This window comes from Oncorhynchus keta, chromosome 1, assembly GCF_023373465.1.
Source record: "Oncorhynchus keta strain PuntledgeMale-10-30-2019 chromosome 1, Oket_V2, whole genome shotgun sequence".
NCBI lineage: Eukaryota > Metazoa > Chordata > Actinopteri > Salmoniformes > Salmonidae > Oncorhynchus > Oncorhynchus keta.
In genome coordinates this window covers 51366535-51386066 of record NC_068421.1, presented here as the reverse complement: position 1 = coordinate 51386066, position 19532 = coordinate 51366535, and the positions used below count along the sequence as shown (strand labels likewise).

Genomic DNA, 19532 nt, shown 5'->3' with positions numbered 1-19532 from the left:
CCTACCTTAAATATATACTCAACACGATATGTTCACGTTTCCCAGCACCGAAGCAAGGTCTACTATCAGAGGTGCAACTCAACTGCCAGATGACCGGAGTTGGAGAGTTTGAAAACAGAGGATGCTGGGGCGTGTCAGGGGTTAACCCTTCATATGTTTGGGGGGGGTCTGACATCAGCCCCCTGGGAGGAAGCGATCAATGATTGGGACCATAATGCACCTCTCTGTATTCCTCCTCACATTCGCGCTCGCCGGCTGCTTTGGGAGCTGTCACACACACGTATGGACACAGTCGCAGTGAAGACAGCTCATCTCTCTCTCTCTCTCTCTCTCTCTCTCTCTCTCTCTCTCTCTCTCTCTCTCTCTCTCTCTCTCTCTCTCTCTCTCTCTCTCTCTCTCTCTCTCTCTCTCTCTCTCTCTCTCTCTCTCTCTCTCTCTCTCTCTCTCTCTCTCTCTCTCTCTCTCTCTCTCTCTCTCTGCTCACTCTTTGGCAGACTGCTCCAGCGCTGTCTCTCTCTATGTTAATATAGTGGCTAACCTCTCTCTCCATGGCAGTACTAGCTGACTGTCTCTATGTTAATATACTGAGCACCGTAGGACTCAGTCGTACAACTACCCACTACCCAGCTGTCTCTAACATACTGAGCTCTGGCTAGTGTGCTTTTTGGAGTCCCTGTACTACACTGCCAGCCTCTGGTTCTCTCTGTCCAAATGCAACCACTACTTCCCCATCTGCTTCGATATTAAGGTTAGCCTTTTTTTACTGACAGGACTGCTCTGCAAAAACATAGGGGCAACGCTAAATATGGTCACCTTCAAGGTTAGAGGTGTCAAATACTTGTATTGCTATAGACCTCCTGGACTCCTGGAGAACTCAAAATCAGCCTTAAATCTTAACCACCTCTAATGAGTATGTGGAGATGACTGCTGTAACGAGGTTTACTATTGGCCCTGAATAGGTAGGAGGAATAGGTTAAGTCCCAAATGGCACCCTATGCTTTATATAGTGAACTACCTTTGACCAGAGCCCAAACAGTAGTGCACTATATAGGGAATAGGGTGTCATTTGGGATGCAGATTTAGTGATTAACTCTCAGTATTTACTCTCTGTTGTACTCCAGCTATCCAATTAGGAAGTGAGAAAGTTAAAAGACTTACTTAATTGAGTTATAGGGTTAATCATCATAATAAGGAAGTAGAAATCTCATATCAAACGCTAATTTAATTTACCTCAGTTATCCTATGATTGCTTTTATGAGAAAGATGAATGTATAAATCTGGTTAAAGAGAAAACGTTTGAAATTAGAATGAACCAAATGAGCGGAAGACAAAAAAAATGAATACCTGGATTTAAAAATAACTTAAGGACAGAACATTCAGCATCTCCCTCTCCAATGTTCACCACAGGAATGTGCTTTTGTTTCACAGACATTTTCCCGCCGAAACTAACACGTTCTAAAGCGAATACTGGAACAATATTTCTAACATAGAACGGGGGTCAGATATGACCTAAAATAACACTGATGTTGGTTTGATTGTTATTTGGTGATGTCATTAAACATGTTATAAAGGAAATACTGTAACTTGAAAAGTATACACACTACATGTACGAAGTTTCCATCCTCTACGTTGTGCATGCAATATTAAAAATGATGAAAGTCTTTTTGTTAAGAGATGGGATGTGATTTTAGAAACTATAAGAGGAAATAGTTTTTATAACTTTGTACAAGTAAGTAGTCACCACCCCCTTAAGTGAGGTCAGACAGGGTATCAGCCTGACGGAACCACCCCTTTTGAACAAACTGTATAAAATGATGGGTTAAGAATCAAAAATATCAGACCAGAGAGACGTGGAGCTGCAGCTCACGTCCAAAGTGGTTCAAACTCTGAATCTCAACACGAGGTTGAGAAGATAAAGTCACCTCCCGGACAATCACTGGTACGGCTGAATAGCCGTCCTAAGTAAAGTCTCTAGAGAAGTAAACTTAAGTGGGACCATTCTATTACTCTTCTCAAACCACCATAGTACGCTACTCTCATCACCCCACTGGGAACCATCGACACGGCTGGCTATCCTATCTTCAAAGAAGCATCTTCCAGAGTGAATGGAAGTAGAATAAAATCTAGTTCTGTTCAGGACTAAAAAGGTCACTGGATACAGGACAATTGCAGAGGAGAACAACAGTAGAAGACGGGTGTGGACCCCTTTTGGATAATCAGAGCCTTACAAGCGTGCAGCAAAAAGGCCCAATTCCCTTTCCAAGGCGGCCTGGTTCCGACAGAAATACACAAAGAAACAAGACATTTCACGTAAATACATTCATGATTTCTTACTCAAAGGGCAGCGGTTTGTGTTCAAAGTATATGATTACTGTGAGAGTATTTTCTAAATGTACCAAAGTATTATGTCTGTCCCTCTCGCTCTATCTCTCTCACCCTCTCCATGTCTTTTGTAACAAGCAGCCATATTGTGTCAGTCCAGGAGGTTTGCAGATGCAGGAGGATTCGATTGTTCAGAATAACAATATGATACAAGGTTATGTTAAATAAGTTGACTGTTTATGGATGTGATAGACCTTTAGAGTTTAATTCAGGAGATGGTAACTCTTTAAAGCAACGCTCTCGTGGTGCCCCAAATCCTAATGAGTTAATTGTTACATGATTCATTTAAACAGGTAACAATTGAACATAGTTAGTTGACTAGATAATTAACAGTCTTTAGATTAATGAAAGTAAAGGCATGACAATGCTATTACTCTATGAGCTGAGTTTAGCGTACAAGCTCATTTTAATTCATATAAATATCAGTTAATACTACAGCAGTTGCTAGGAATATTTACATCATGCAAACTACAAGAGCCATTCAAAATGTAGGCTTATCTAAATTGACGATGCACGTATTGTAAACAAGTATGTGGTCAAACGGATTAAAATGACTGCCTCCAGAAGGGGTGAACATGAGCCAGCCAAATGACTCACAACCTGCCACAAATGAAGACATCCAATCAACATCACATCACATCATTCTCTGCTGCCCGGGCAGCCCTTTAATTGGCTGCTGCTGACTGACCAGTGAGATTCTGTGGCTGGGGGTGACAATTTATTCTTGGCGCCAGTCAGTGCAGTACACCCCCGGCCAATACAGGACAGGCCCTAGCGCCACTGTGCCATAACCTGGCAAAGGCAGGGACATCATTACACTTGAGTGGGCCTGCAGGACACACAAGGCAAGGATCACCACCACCCAGAGCCACAAGTGGTCTGTGAAGGACGGAAGGGCAGAAACAGACTGGCCATAGGGCAGTTCAGGCAAATGCCAGATGGGCTGCTCCATATTTAGCCCAGTGTGTCCTGTCTAGATTGCCGTTGCTTTCTCAGAATAATCATTATTTGTCTAATAATAGGGGCCTCGAGGAGAACAAATTGGCCGGTGTGGGCACCTTGGAGGAAAAATAGGGGCCGGTGTGTTACAAATACCCAGGACGATTTCGGGTCCCAGTCCGTCCCTGTGGAAGGGGATAATAGGACGGAGGGTGGTGTGTGTCTGTTTGGACGTTCGCTAACCAGTCATTTCCAGCCAAGGACAAAATTGGAATTTGGCAGTGCCTTGTAAATGAAATGGTTCATTCAATCACGTAGAACTGTGAGTCTAATGTTAAACTGTCTCTATGTTTTCCAGACTTCCAAAGGTGGTTAGGGCTGGAATGGCCATTTATATATCGGTAAACCCTATTTATCCGGTGCAGTATGGTCGGTGAGTCTAACCCTTAAAAAAATGTCACAGACCAATTCCCTTACTGAAGTAACGACCATCCCAAGTCAGACCCCACATCACGGCATGTCACATACTGTAGGTCTGGAGGTGAGACAGAGGAGCAGCCAGTCAGACTGATGTCCCCTCTTTATATTCCCGTAAAAGTCAGTCTGGTGTCTGCCTCTCTATTTCCCCTCAGAAACTGGGGTGGGCAGTGAAGGGTTTGTGGACTGGAAGAGGTGAGTGAAGAGTTCAACTTTATGATAGTAGACACCATAGGGTACAGTGGGGATTGAGTTTCTGTATAAAATTATAATGGAAAAGCTACCAGTTTCGGGGACAGTTTTTAAAGCCAGCATGTGGCAAGGCAATGCATTCTTAGATTTTCTGTCACATGCCAAGTAATGCCACATTCGACCTACCATTCCAAATTTCCACCAAAAGTAACTTAACCCCCATCTTCTCCTTGATTGTGACATTCCAAAATATTCCCAACCCTCCCATTCCCAGTCTCAGAGGTCTCTCCACAGGGGCTCGCTGGCGCTCAAAATGGCTGTTCATTACAGACTGAGACCTGAGGGGAAGCAATAGTCGGACCGTCAGAGACACAAAATTGCATGTCACATTAGATTAGCCCAACGGAACCTCTGGATTGGCTCAGGGGAAGACGGAATTATTTCAATTACATTATTCCCAAAAAGTCTTTAAGCGATACCAATACTGATAAAAACACATTAAGAGTGATTTGTGATTTTCTCGAGTTATGCCATCCAACAGTGTTAAATCATATGTGTGAATAAAGAGGATACTGGGTTTCTTCCATAATGGCACGCTCAAGTATATTTATTCGGTGTCCCTTCCATGGGACGGTTGAGCTAATGTAGGCTAATGCAACTAGCATGAGGTTGTAAGTGAGGTTGTAAGAAAATTTCACAGGACATGGACATATCTGATATTGGCAGGAAACTGAAATTCTTGTTAATCTAACTGCACTGACCAATTTACAGTAGCTATTACAGTGATATAATACCATGCTATTGTTCGAGGAGAGAGCACAATTTGGAACATGAAAAGTTATTCATAAACAAAGTAGGCACTTTTGGGCAGTCATAATACAACATTTTTAACAGAAATGCAATGGTTCGTTGGATCAGTCTAAAACTTTGCACATACACTGGTGCCATCTAGTGGCCAAAATCGAAATTGCACATGGGCTGGAATAATACATTATGGCCTTTCTGTACAAAAAAATACAAAAGAAAGGTTGTTTTTTTCTTTGTATTATCTTTTGCCAGATCTATTGTGTTAAATTCTACTACATTCCTTTCACATTTCCATAAACGTCAAAGTGTTTCCTTTCAAATGGTACCAAGAATATGCATATTCTTGCTTCAGGGCCTGAGCTACAGGCAGTTTGATTTGGGTATGTCATTTTAGGCGTAAATTGAAAAAAAAGGGGTTAATCCTTAAGAGTTTTAAGCTGATGGAGTTAGGCTATATGGCCTATGCCCTCAGTCAATAAAAATCAGACACCCAATAAATACAGTATTATTATTTTTTTTTTCTTCTTCATTGTAATCCCCTTAAGGATGTTTTGCCAAATCAAAAACACAGGACATGGCAATCAAACTAAGCAGGCTTGTACTGAATAAAGGAAAGGAGACAACTCTATCCTCTCCCCTTCACAGTTTTGTAGAAATGTCCAAATGTTTTCCTTAACATGTGAGACAGACCTTTTATGCATCTTAGCAAGCCTGGACCTAGGACTGTCCAGTGTTGGTCATTTTTAAGGTTAATGACTTTCCTCCGTCCCCAGCCTATACTGTCACGGTTACACTTAAGTAGCCTAGTAGTTCATTATACTGAAATTGACAAAATGTGTCATTTGGGTGCATGGGAAAAAATGACAAATGTAAAATCTCAAAGGTTATGCATGGTCCTATCCTGCAACTAACTATTCATACAGTGAGACAATATCTGTACCTGAACATGTATGTGTGTTTTGGATCTAAAATATACCGCACATTTAAAATCAGGACTAAAGCATCTTGTTCTAAGGATTTGAATGGTCTTGCATGTGACTTATTTGGCTTTGCCAGAAAGCGGAATTATTTTTAAGACAGTTTGATAACGGTTTAATCACATTTCAGAACATTTTCCAATTGCATGTGGAGGATAGAGGCTAGTAACCTACTGAGGGTAACATTGCACATTCTGAAGGCAGGTCGCAGACCCTCTCGGGAGAGTGATTCGGAGGAGAGAGATAGGCTAGGGTGGGAGAGGAAGAGGGAATCGTCATTCGAAGCGCGGAAAGCCTCTGAGCAGCAGCAGCAGCCGCAGCCCGGTGAGCTTCGCCTCGTCCTCACGTTGTGCCACTTCTTATCTTACAATTCTAACCCGTCTGTTAATGTGAAAAAAAAAATACTGTAGCCAAGCTTACATTTCACTGCAGATATACTTGGAAATAATCTCGACCTTTTGCAAGCGCGTGTTTCTCTTCTGCTCGGACGGAATAAAGTCTCGACCGTGGCTGACATTCTAACTAGAGAAAGTGTTCGTTGTGTGGCTGAAACAACTCCAAGACAGCGTTTAACTAGGTAAGTAGGCTATATGCAACTTTTCCTGTAAAAGTGTTATGGTAGGGCTATTGGGTTAGATTACATTTTGTTGGCTTCTTGTAAGACCTTCATGCAATATCCTATTAATTAGTATAATTTATCATTAGGCCCTATCTGGCTAAATGTTTGACAAGATTTGAAATCAGAGATTTGCCCTTGAAAACTGCAGTCGTGTTTCACGCAATTCGGGGTTTGCATTTCATTTGAATAGCCTACTTTTCAATATGTTTGTTGGGCATTCAGTTGTCCAACAATCGTGCACGGTTCTCAAATCTCTTCCTCGGGGACACCAGGCCGTTTCGCAACTTTGTTTGTAGCCCTGAACTGGCTCGGATTCGCCTCAGGGGCTTGCTGCTTAGTTGACAAGTTTAATCAGGTGAGCTTGCTCTGAACAGATCAAATACATGGAACTGCTGGTTGTCCCCGGGGAGTTTTTTTTGCTTGAAATATTTCCAATTTACCCTGGCGTGTTTAAGTCGAAATATATAATACATAAAATAAGCGAAAAATGAAATCATTTCTTGAAAGGGGTCTGAGGGATGTTATAACACGCACATGTTGGCATGAGTATGCGAGGGGTTCAAAATTCACCGGGAGCACACGTCACGAATGCAGTTGACACGCGGGGTACTTCACGTGATTGGAATTGCTTTTCGTTTGAACAAAAGTTTAGAATTTTGCACATTCATACAGTGAAAACGTGCCTATCATAAACGAAGTAAACTTGGAGTCACGCGATGTCGTCGTGAAAGCATGCCGTTTATTAGGCTACAGATTCAACAAAGGATGATGAACTTCGCAGGGCGGTGAAAGTGTCTAGATGATGAGCTTGATGCTCTTTTCCAAATATGGAGGGTCTTATGCTGGTGACATGATCCTCGATGCTTGGCTGCCGTTTGACAAATAACATGAATCTTGCTCTTTTGTCCGTAAAAAAATCTAATCATGTAAGGCCAGGGGTGTTTCAACTCTTACCCTAAGAGGTCCGGGGTCTGCTGGTTTTCTGTTCTGTCTGATAATGAATTGCACTCAGGTCTAAATCAGTCCCTGATTAGAAGGGTACAATGAAAAAAAACGCAGTTGCACTGGCTTCGAGGTCCAGAGTTGAGTTTGAGGGATGTCCGTGCGCTCTAGCCAAAAGCGGTATCTGCGCGCTAGAGCGCACATGCCAGTACAAGATCTGGCACACTCGATATATAAACACACATTTTTTGGGGGGTGAGAAAACCATCAGTATAATACAACATTAGAAGGAAACTAATTACACTTGTATTTTTGATTCTGCATATGGGAGTTTAACCGCAAAAGTTTTTTTATGTGCACTATGTGATCACACACAGTCTTTTATCTGCAACAAGTCAATTAGATGGAAACACATCTCTGGTGGGAAAATGCAAAATCTTGTTTTTATGCGGATTTGAGAATATTCGCATGAAAATCTGTCGCCAAATTGGATAGAAACCCAGCTACTGTTCAATAAAAGGGGAGATTATCACTAACAAAACTATCTCTTTCATAACTAAAGATCGTTTTCAATTAAATAAAACTGCTGTTCAGATATTATTCTTTAGCCTACGAATGAGTTAATTTCAGAAACTGTAACATCGAACAACATGAATGATTCGTTTCACAATCCTCTTGGACATCTGTACAATTAGATTTTAGAATTATCTTTTGTTAGACACCAATATTGGGATTTTTTTATAACGTTTTATGGGGGCCACACCGAAAACAAATTGAATCCCAAGATCAATCGATAAATTGTAGTGTCAATCACATGGAAATGTAAGAGTACTAAAATGTTTTCTATTGGATTCCTATTTCATTAACTTGTCATAGAATATTAATTTATACAATAAATGCTGTTTCACATATAAATATCATAGAACAAAAGGAAAATAAGTATTCAATTGAGAGCCACATTTTCCTATTTACTGTGATGGTCATCATAATCTTTTTTTGATATTGGGCAGATTGCAGACATATATGGACTGATAGGCTATTAATGAGTCATAAACAAATACCCCGTAAACTACACCATCATTTCAAGATTTTATTTACATTATATTAATTATTACAATATGTTCTGCTATATCTTCATTTAATTAAATATATTCTCAGTTACAAATAAATATATTCTCAGTTACAAATGTTTTTCCAGTGCTATCAAAATATTTCTTAACAGAATTGTCCAGATTAAAAAAAATAAATAATTTTGCACATGTTTTATTTTAACGTTATTATTCAGCATTTGCATTAGTTCATTTTGAGAGTCATCGTTCTCTATGTGTCTTCCATATCTCTTTCTTAAATACCCCTCGTTCTTGACAATTGTATTTTGATAATCAATGCTCATCTCTCCTTATATAGCCCTATGAGAATGGACTCACAGTGAAGTTATTCTACATCTTCAAATCACACCAACACTCAGCCCCTCCCCCTGACCAGTCCCTCCCTCTATAGGACTAAGGGAGGCGTGGATTGGATGGACCTCCACCGTCCCTCTTTTAAGATGGACAGCTCCTCCTACCTGCCCAGTCCCCTGGCCTCCCCAGCCCTGATGGTGCTGGCCTCCACAGCCGAGGCTGGCCACGATTCCTCCATCCCCTGCCAGGCCCCACGGCCTTTCGGTGTCCCCATCTCCGAAAAGGACCTCCACCTCCCCTTCCCCTCCGGCTCCTACACATTTGCCTCCATGTACCACCGCCAGGGTCCCGTCTCCAGCCATGGCACCTTCCCCGCCAGAGACTTCCCTGCCTCCCTGCTCCACCTCCACCCCCAGTTCCACCCCCCCAACCTGGACTGCTCATCTCTAGAGATGCTCAACCACAGCGGGGTGGGCGCCTTCAGACCCTTCTCCTCCCTGCCTGAGGAGAGGGAGGTCAGGGGTTATCAGTCAGCCTTCACCCCTGCTAAGAGGCTCAAGGGCTGCTATACCGACTCGGAAAGGAAGCAGTATGAGTTTGGAGGAGGGCGTATTCTGTCTGGTTCGCCGTGGTCGCTCAAAGCCGCTGAGGATTCTGGGAGGAAGTTGTTTGCGGTGTCTGGCCTGCTGTCAGACAGTGAGGCCTTGTCTAGTAGTCCTGAGGACCGTAAGGATGGCTGTGAGTATCGCCCTATTGTCACGTGTACTGCTCATCATAGCACATTTACATGTTGTCATATAAGAATTGTGTGCATTGCACTCTTTTAAAAATCCATGGTTTCAATACAGTCGATCGAATGACAGTTATGGCCTGCATGTTGTCAGTGTATGTGTGTCTTTTTGGAGTGTGCCCTTTTCACTCTTTGACAATCTTAACCAAGGTTTTTTCCTGGTTGTGCAAAGTATGTGACACTTGGTGGAAAACAGCCACCAGTCCATGTTTCTGGTCACTGGTCACAAAATGAACATTAGTACCTACACTGAATATAGTTTTTGTCATTCTGGTTGAACACAGACACAAGTATGTAGAGATGACAAAGGAGGGGAAGTTTGAGCAAGCGACACCCTGTCAGAGATAACGAGGTGACAGAGAGCGAGAGAAGGGGAGCGAGAGACGATGCGATGCGATGCTCCACAAACGACACCCTTAGCTCAATATGGCCACCCACGCCATTATGAGCCATCTGATTTGTTGACAAATAAGGAGGAGAGGTGTCAATCAGAGCGGCAGGGCGAGAGCCACTCCTTATTATGCTAGGGGATAATTGCCCGACGGTGCGGGGGCACCACAGCGTTCGCCTCCCCTCGCCTCCACCTCCAAAGAGCGGGAAGGAAGGTAGACATGCCACCACAAAGCATGATGGGAAATCAAACCCCCTCACGGCCGTCAAGGTGGCGCTTGACATTGAAATCCCCCGTAGAGAGAGGACCCACAATCCTTAGTAGATCAGAGGAGGGCCATGTTGAAAATAATGACAATGAGTGAGGAGAGAGAGAGAGAGGGAGAGGGAGAGGGAGAGATGGGGGAAGGATGGAGGGATGATGGAGCGGGGAAGAGGGGTGATATCCCCCCGTATCACCTGAAAGAAACGTTTCATCCCACACATCAAGGCCTGGTGCTTGGATGAGTTGTCTTGAGAAAAGTTTGTGTGTGTGTGTGTTTGTGACTTTGAGAAAACTTATTGGTTTTGACAACATGCTGCTGGTTGAATAACAGGGACAGGGTGGATGCTGCCTGGGAGACAGAGTGGCAGGAATCCCAATAATGAAGCCCCAAATAAGGACAGGATAGGAAAGATGCCAAACAGGTGTGTGTGCGCACACGCGTGGCTGTGTGTGTGTGCGTGCGTGTGTGTACGCTTGCACTCGTGTGTGTGTGTTCTTAAATTAGTGTTGTAACAATTGTGTGCTTATAAGCTTGCAAAATAAAACAAACGTGACTCTCGGTGACAACCAATGTTCCCTCTTAATTCTTTTAGGCACTGAGCAAATTCCAGGTCTGCCGAGCGCGAACTTGAACGTTGTGAAAATTTTGTGCAACATCTGGCGAGAGTGTACTGTGAACACTGAGGCTGTACCTGCTTTCATTTACAGTTATAACAATGGCCAAGTAGGCTGCTGTGGCTATTTGATCATAACGTAGGCCTAGCAGAGTGGCCCACTATAGAAAAACTATGGAGAAAATGCATCCCATAACGTTTTAACATGGAAATAAGTATTCTATCATTATAGTAGCAGCCAATGTATGGTGTTCAATGTAGGCCTGCATTCCATGAGACTTTTGAAAAAAAAAAAACATGCAGGGGTTGACATTAACCAGTTTATCCACTTGTCCTCCAGACAAGGAGGTGACTGAAAATATTGTGTTGTTTGATGCAAGAAACCACTTTACAAAAAACTATGTATTATTATTCCCACACCATTATCACAGAGAGTCAGACAAATGATGCTACCCTCTGCCTATTGGCTACTTAGCTTATTCAAGCCTGTCTCAAAATACAACACTGCCCCTTTAATACAGAAAAAAATATCTTTCCCTGAATTGTTTTTCAAAGATGGCTAGAAATGCACATGTTTTGTGTTCTTGTAGGAAGCAACCGCTCCCTCATTGCAGACTAGAAATGAGCTATACCTGGGCTCACTTACTATCAAAGAACATGAACAAGTGTACACACCTAGCTACGCTTTGATCTCAAAACAAGCGCATCAAATCATGACTGCTCATGCTGTAAACACAGTCCAGTTCAAAGTGAATGGCACAGATCCACGTATGGCAATGGTCTATTTGCACACTGCAGCTCTGAGTGGTTATGGTGCACAGGTCTGTGTAGAGTATGGGTCGTCCCTGTTAATGCAATAGAATCATACTCCAATGTGTTCTGCCTACAAGAAAATGTATGGTATAGTTTGTTTTGTTTCGGTATGTTGCATTGAAAGTGACTAGTATTGCGTTGATTAATTCACAATTCGCACAGTAAAGGGAAACGTTGATAGTGTTAACTATAGGGGAAACTAGAAAGTTGAGTGAAGTTCAATCTCATGCTTCTTTGTGCGGGCTGATATTTCTTCTGTGCGGCAGTCCCGGGGGAACTGCGCGCCCATGCACGGCTTACAGGGAACATTGGCGACAACATAAAGCAGATTTTTCCAAAATTAGGAGCGTTTTCCTAAAAATAGTCCACTTCATGTTTTGTTTCCCTTCCTTCCTTACTTCCTAGAATCGCGATACTGGTATCATGACAAACCTAGTTTATATTACCTCCAAACATAGAGGATAATTTGATTAAAGTACAGAGATGGACAGGGGCAGAATAGAGTTTCCCAACCCATAGTGGGTACTATGCAGCTCAAATCAGTTTGGGGGAAATGAATTCTGAGTGATGGAAGCAGCTTTTCCTGCTTTATCCAATTTTATCGAAGCTCAGGCAAACTAAGGGCTTTAATGCAATTGAACTCCCGGGACTTTTCGAAAGGCTGATGTTTCGTTCCTCTTCACTGACTAACAGGCAGCCACTTCAGGACCAAAGTCTTCAGTGTTAAGCTTCAAATCTTCGGGGATGGAACTCTTTGGTTGCTATGTAGACAACCTGGCCCATACATGACAATACATGACACAATACAGTGCATGTACATAACGTCGCCTACATATGTAAATGCGTGACCCATGCATCACAATGAACACAGAAAACACACAAAGAAAGCAGCACATTTGTTCACAGGCATTCTTTCTATACAGCTATCTCTCTCTGTGCTATCAGCTTCTATGCGCTTAAGAGAGTCATCCATTCGCGTACCCTCTCCAGTGGATGTCTGCCTACAGTATCTCACCGTGAATGGGGATATTTTGTGTGAGTGTATCAGTTTAAAACGGTTCTACCTGCTTTGGCCAGACAGGCTTGATGTGGTAATCCTGGCTGGGTTTGCCTGTTGTCTTCTGTATCGTCGTGTTGCTTGTTGACGTCTCCTCTAGTATCCAAACCACAACATTACCCTAGGGGCCATATGTATCAACCGTCTCAGAGTATAATTTAGGATCACTTTTTAGATAACAACGGATGACTGCATGGACGGGGAGGGGGGGGACCTGATCCAAGATCAGAAGCAGAGATACATACGGCCCCGGACGTTCTCTGTTTCATCTGAAGATGTTCAGACGAGCAGTGGGATGTGACAGCTGTTCAAACAGCCTCTCTCTTTCAAAGGGCAGATGTCTCCAGCGAGGCGAATCATGCTTATTTTCCTCTGGGAGATGTTTCGAACTTGAGCTGTAACTAAAGGGGTACAAGAACAGAAGTGGGAACAGAGGAAGAGAATGACAAAACACCACGTCCTTACCACAGCGTTCAAGACCCAGACAGACAGTGTTGATCTTCCCGTGATTTCCCTGCGTCGTTATCGCACAGTGTGGTGGCGAGCTTCAGTTACTGTAAGGGAGAGTTCGGATAGCTAGACGCAGCTGGAGCGTCTAGCTTTATGAATAGTCAACGTAAGCATGTGAGAAAACAGGTTGGTAGAATAATTATGCCATCAGAGAAAGGAGCAGGTGTGTGTCTGTGTGTGTCTGTGTGTGTGTGTCTGTCTGTGTCTGAGCGTGTTTGTGTGTGCGTCTATGCGTGTGTATGGGTGCGTGTGTGAGAGGCTACATCTTGGGAATAGAGAGCAGAGCAGATAGATGTGTATGCATGAGCATCGAGCGGTTCCTGTTGATCTCCTCCCTGGGTTGTCAGCTAGGTGTAAACTGTGTCTTATCTGAGGCTTCACTCAATACACCCTCAGCTGGACAGCTGCACTGGATAACATGCCTCCCAGTTATTGAATGAGGACACACAGCTTTGATAAGAGGCAGTCTACCTTGCACCCGCACCACACACACTGTATGAACACACTCAGCGCGCACACACGCACGCACACACACGCACGCACGCACGCACGCACGCACGCACGCACGCACGCACGCACGCACGCACACACACACACACACACACACACACACACACACACACACACACACACACACACACACACACACACACACACACACACACACACACACACACACACACACACACACACACACACACACACACACACACACACGACATATGGAAACTGTGTCTGGAACCAACTAAACCCATAAAGCATCACATGAGAAGTAATCCCTGTGCCAAGTCGAAATCTGTGCCCCAAAAGCCTTATTCTCTACAAAGTGCATTACTCTGGGAGGCCTATGAGAATAGGGTGTCATTCAGGAAGTAGTCCACGATTAACCTATGTGATATTGATTCTGTACAGTCAGGTTGGTGTTACCTTGAATCCCGTCACAGGCTTGTATAACATACCGTAAAAGGACTCTTGAACACTGAACACATCTGGTGAACCCAGCCCTGGAGTGCAACGCTCAAATGTTTGCCCACTCCCATTCCGTTAACTTCCTTGGGCCTCGCTTCCCCATCAGTGGAGGACTTAGCAGCTCTCTATCCAGTTATTCCAGTTATCCCATAAAATAATAACTCATTCCCTCAACAGCAGGTTCCACCACCCATCCTGATAAGGAAGGCTTCCCACCATATCTGTGTCAAATTCAAGAAACTGGGAGCAGGGCGCATTAATCCGAGATTCCGTCAGGCTGCTGAGTTCCCGAGTCACGGTTTGAGTTTGTGGTCGTACTGTACATCTGCTACAGTGATCTTCCCTCTCCTAGCCACACACAGCGATAGGGGGGTCATTAAGATAAGGGAGAGGGAGAATAACCCATCCAAAAATCCCCAAATCTAAAGGTTCTAATGGTACGATCCATTCGACAGCTGTGTTACCATAGATGAAGAGAATGTCTGAGCCCGGTGCTTCACTGCTGCTCTGTGTTGACCGTGTGGGCTGATTTCAGACACATAAGATAATAAATATTTGAATGTAATGACGACTGCGTTTGATGTTCGAGGGCCGCGGTTGACTATGTTTGACTGTTGCCCTCCTGTTGTGGCAGTAGTTGGTTCCTCTAATACTCTAGCTCTTGTTTCTAGTACTCTTAAGTTGAGGAGCTTTCATCTTAGCAGATGTTATTATTCTATTTTTATTTACCTTAATCTTTTCTGGACAGGAGAGACAGTTTGTGGAAGTTATCCATCCACAGCACCCACACACAGTACATTGATACAGTGCCTTTCGGAAACTACTCAGACCCTTGGACTTTTTCCAAATTTTGTTACGTTACAGCTTTATTCTAAAATGACAAAGCAAAATTAGATTTGTAGAAATGTTTGCCAATGTATTCAAAATAAAAAACATAAATACCTTATTTAGATAAGTATTCAGACCCTTTGCTATGAGACTCGTATTTGAGCTCAGGTGCATCTTGTCTCCATTGATCATCCTTGAGATGTTTCTACAACTTGATTGGTGTCCACCTGTGGTAAATTCAAATGAATGGACATGATTTGGAAAGGCACACACCTGTCTTTATGAGGTCCCACAGTTGACAGTGCATGTCAGAGCAAAAAACCAACCCATGAGGTTGAAGGAATTGTCCGTAGAGCTCCGAGACAGGATTGTGTTGAGGCACAGATCTGGGGAAGGGTACCAAAACATGTCAGCAGCATTGAAGGTCCCCAAGAACACAGTGGCCTCCATCATTCTTAAATGGAAGAAGTTCGGAACCATGAAGACTCTTCTTAGAGCTGGCTGCCAGCCTTCCTAGAGCTGGCCGCCAGACTGAGCAATCGGGGGAGAGGGCCTTGGTCAGGGAGGTGACCAAGAAGCCAATAGTCACTTTGACAGAGCTCTAGAGTTCCTCTGTGGAGATGGAAGAAACTTCCAGAAGGATAACCATCTCTGCATCGCTCTACTAATCGTGCCTTTATGGTAGAGTGGCCAGACGGAAGCCACTCCTCAGTAAAAGGCACATGACAGGCCGCTTGGAGTTTGCCAAAAGGCACCTAAAGACTCTCAGACCATGATAAACAAGATTTAACTATTTTTCCTGAATGCCAATTGTCACGTCTGGAGAAAACCTGGCACCATCCCTGCGGTGAAGCATGGTGGTGGCAGCATCATGCTGTGGGGATGTTTTTCAGCTGCAGGGACTGGGAGACTAGTCAGGATCGAGGCAAAGTACAGAGAGATCCTTGATGAAAACCTGCTCCAGAGCGCTCAGGACCTCAGACTGGGGCGAAGGTTCACCTTTCAACTGGACAACGACCCTAAGCACACTGCCAAGACAACGCAATGGCTTCGGGAACAGGTTTCTGAATGTCCTTGAGTGGTCCAGCCAGAGCCCATACTTGAACCTGATTGAACATCTTTGGAGAGACCTGAAAACAGCTGTGCAGCAACGCTCCCCATCCAACCTGACAGAGCATGAGAGGATCTGCAGATAAGAATGGGAGAAACTCCCCAAATACAGGTGTGACAAGTGTCATGTCGAAGAAGACTCAAGGCTGTAATCTCTGCCAAAGGTGCTTCAACAAAGTACTGAGTCTAAATACTTATGTAAATGTGATATTTCCATTCTTTATTTTTTATAAATTAGCACAAATTTGTAACAACCTGCTTTTTCTTTGTCATTTATGGGGTATTGTGTGTAAATTGATTTTAGAAACAGGCTGTAACCTAACAAAATGTGGAAAAAGTCAAGGGGCCTGAATACTGTCCGAATGCACTGTATACCACAAGAGGATAAACCCCCATCCCAAACGATCCTTAAAGGGGCAGTGGAGTCAAAAAAGTTACACAGATAATGTGAACATTTTGACATGCATTTTGACAATGCTCTATTGTGTTAGAGCTGTTTTTTTATTTATTTTTAATACCTGGAATTTAAACCTGTTCAGGTGGAATGGAGTTTTTTGATGTCATGGCCGAGATCACGACATCACAATCTGATCTGATTTATTGTGAACAATGACCAGTCATCTTTTATTTGCATATGTATCCTGCAAATGTAAAAGGGGTAGGCTCTAGAGCAGGGGTCGCAGCCAACCTTTATAGCTCGCCAAACAATTCTGAAAGTACATTCAATTTTGACATGTTCCACTGCAAACTGTCATAAACAAATCTCAAAAGTATTAGACACCGCAAACTCCTAGCTACTATCTAATCAATGCAACATTGATATTATCCCACCCCTGGTTAGCCACTATTGGCTTAAAAAGCCAAACCTAAAACAATATATGCCAATTAATTTCCAGCAATATTTCCCCTGCGTGTTTGTCTATCACAACTTGTGTAACCAATTGGTGTGATAACCGTCTTGTGGGTTGACAGAAATACTTTCCCCCAAACCTTCTCAAATAAATATTAACTGCAAAGTAGGCTTACCTGACAGAATTACAGTACCAGTCAAAAGTTTAGACACACCTACTCATTCAATGGGTTTTCTTTATTTTTACTATTTTCTACATAGTAGAATAATAGTGAAGACATCAAACATATGAAATAAGACATATGGAATTAACCAAAAAAGTGTTAAACAAATTCAAATGTATTTATACTTCAAATTCTTCAAAGTAGCCACCCTTTGCCTTGATGACAGCTTTGCACACTCTTGGCATTCTCTCAACCAGCTTCACCTGGAATTCTTTCCCAACCGTCATATGCTGAGCACTTGTTCAGTGCTTTTCATTCACTCTGCGCTCCAACTGATCCCAAACCATCTCAATGGGTTGAGGTCAGGTGATTGTGGAGGCCAGGTCATATGATGCAGCACTCCATCACTCTCCTTGTTCAAATAGCCCTTACTGTCACGCCCTGACCTTAGTATTCTTTGTTTTCTTTATTATTTTGGTTAGGTCAGGGTGTAACATGGGTGATTATATGTTTTTGTCCTGTCTAGGGCTTTTGTATGTTTATGGGGTTGTTACCAGTCTAGGGGTTTATATGTCCATGGTTGCCTAGATTGGTTCTCAATTAGAGGCAGCTGTTTATTGTTGTCTCTGATTGGGAACCATATTTAGGCAGCCATATTCCTTGAGTATTTCGTGGGTGATTATCTATGTCTATGGATGTTGCATGTTTGCACGCTGTGGTGATAGCGGGCACGTTTGTTTAGTGTACTACGTGCTATTTCGTCTTACATTAAAATAATGTATTCACACCACGCTGCGCTTTGGTCCTCCGATCCTTACTACTCCTCCTCGTAAGAGGAGGAGAACGAAGAGCGTGACACTTACACAGCCTGGAGGTGTGTTTTGGGTCATTGTCCTGTTGAAAAACAAGTGATAGTCCCACTAAGCACAAACCAGATGGGATGGTGTATCGCTGCAGAATGCTTTGGTGGCCATGCTGGTTAAGTGTGCCTTGAATTCTAAATAAATCACTGACAGTGTCACCAGCAAAGCACCCCCATAACATCAAATCAAATCAAAGTTTATTTGTCCCGTGCGCAGAATACAACAGTGAAATGCTTACTTACAGGCTCTAACCAATGGTGCAGAAAAAAAGGTGTGTGTGTATGTGTGTGTGTGTGTGTGTGTGTGTGTGTGTGGTAAAGAAATAAAACAACAGTAAAAAGACATTTGAAAAAAGAGTAGCAAGGCTATATACAGACACCTGTTAGTCAGGCTTATTGAAGTAGTATGTATATGTAGGTATCGTTAAAGTGACTATGCATATATGACGAACAGAGAGTAGCAGAAGCGTAAAAAAGAGGGGTTGGCGGGTGGTGGGACACAATGCAGATAGCCCGGTTAGCCAATGTGCGGGAGCACTGGTTGGTCGGGCCAATTTAGGTAGTATGTACATGAATGTATAGTTAAAGTGACTATGCATATAAGATAAACAGAGAGTAGCAGCAGCGTAAAAGAGTGGTTGGGGGGGGGGGCACACAATGCAAATAGTCCGGGTAGCCATTTGATTACCTGTTCAGGAGTCTTATGGCTTGGGGGTAAAAACTGTTGAGAAGCCTTTTTGTCCTAGACTTGGCACTCCGGTACCGATGCCATGCAGTAGTAGAGTGAATTGTCTATGACTGGGGTGGCTGGGGTCTTTGACAATTTTTAGGGCCTTCCTCTGACACTGCCTGGTGTAGAGGTCCTGGATGGCAGGCAGCTTTGCACCAGTGATGTACTGGGCCGTACGCACTACCCTCTGAAGTTCCTTGCGGTCGGAGGCCGAGCAATTGCCGTACCAGGCAGTGATGCTCTCGATGTTGCAGCTGTAGAACCTCCTGAAGATCTCAGGACCCATGCCAAATCTTTTTAGTTTCCTAAGGGGAATAGGCTTTGTCGTGCCCTCTTCACGACTGTCTTGGTGTGTTTGAACCAATCTAGTTTGTTGTTGATGTTGACACCAAGAAATTTGAGTCTCTCGTGCTCGGTGCTCCTTTTCCTGTAGTCCACAATTATCTCCTTAGTCTTGGTTACGTTGATGGATAGGTTGTTATTCTGGCACCACCCGGCCAGGTCTCTGACCTCTTCCCTATAGGCTGTCTCGTCATTGTCGGTGATCAGGCCTACCACTGTTGTGTCGTCAGCAAACTTAATGATGGTGTTGGAGTCGTGCCTGGCCATGCAGTCGTGGGTGAACAGGGAGTACAGGAGGGGACTGAGCACACACCCCTGGGGAGCTCCAGTGTTGAGGATCAGCGTGGCAGATGTGTTGCTACCTACCCTCACCACCTGGGGGCGGACTGTCAGGAAGTCCAGGATCCAGTTGTAGAGGGAGGTGTTTAGTCCCAGGATCCCTCGCTTGGTGATAAGCTTTCATGGTGTTGAACGCTGAGCTGTAGTCAATGAACAGCATC

General features: G+C 43.6%; 1 protein-coding gene across 3 annotated transcripts in view; it reads left to right on the top strand.

Annotated features, from left to right (window-relative positions):
* Positions 1-5992: 5992 nt before the first annotated feature.
* Positions 5993-19532, top strand: part of LOC118387167 (E3 ubiquitin-protein ligase RNF220-like) — a 50359-nt gene continuing 36819 nt past the window's right edge. For 2 of the 3 annotated variants that reach the window (XM_052527168.1, XM_052527158.1), the window contains exons 1-2: positions 5993-6351; positions 8743-9476. In XM_052527168.1, coding sequence (XP_052383128.1) covers positions 8858-9476 — 619 coding nt within the window. In that variant the 5' untranslated portion in view covers positions 5993-6351; positions 8743-8857. The remainder of the gene's footprint in view (positions 6352-8742; positions 9477-19532) is intronic. The other variant, XM_052527167.1, reaches the window with a different exon arrangement.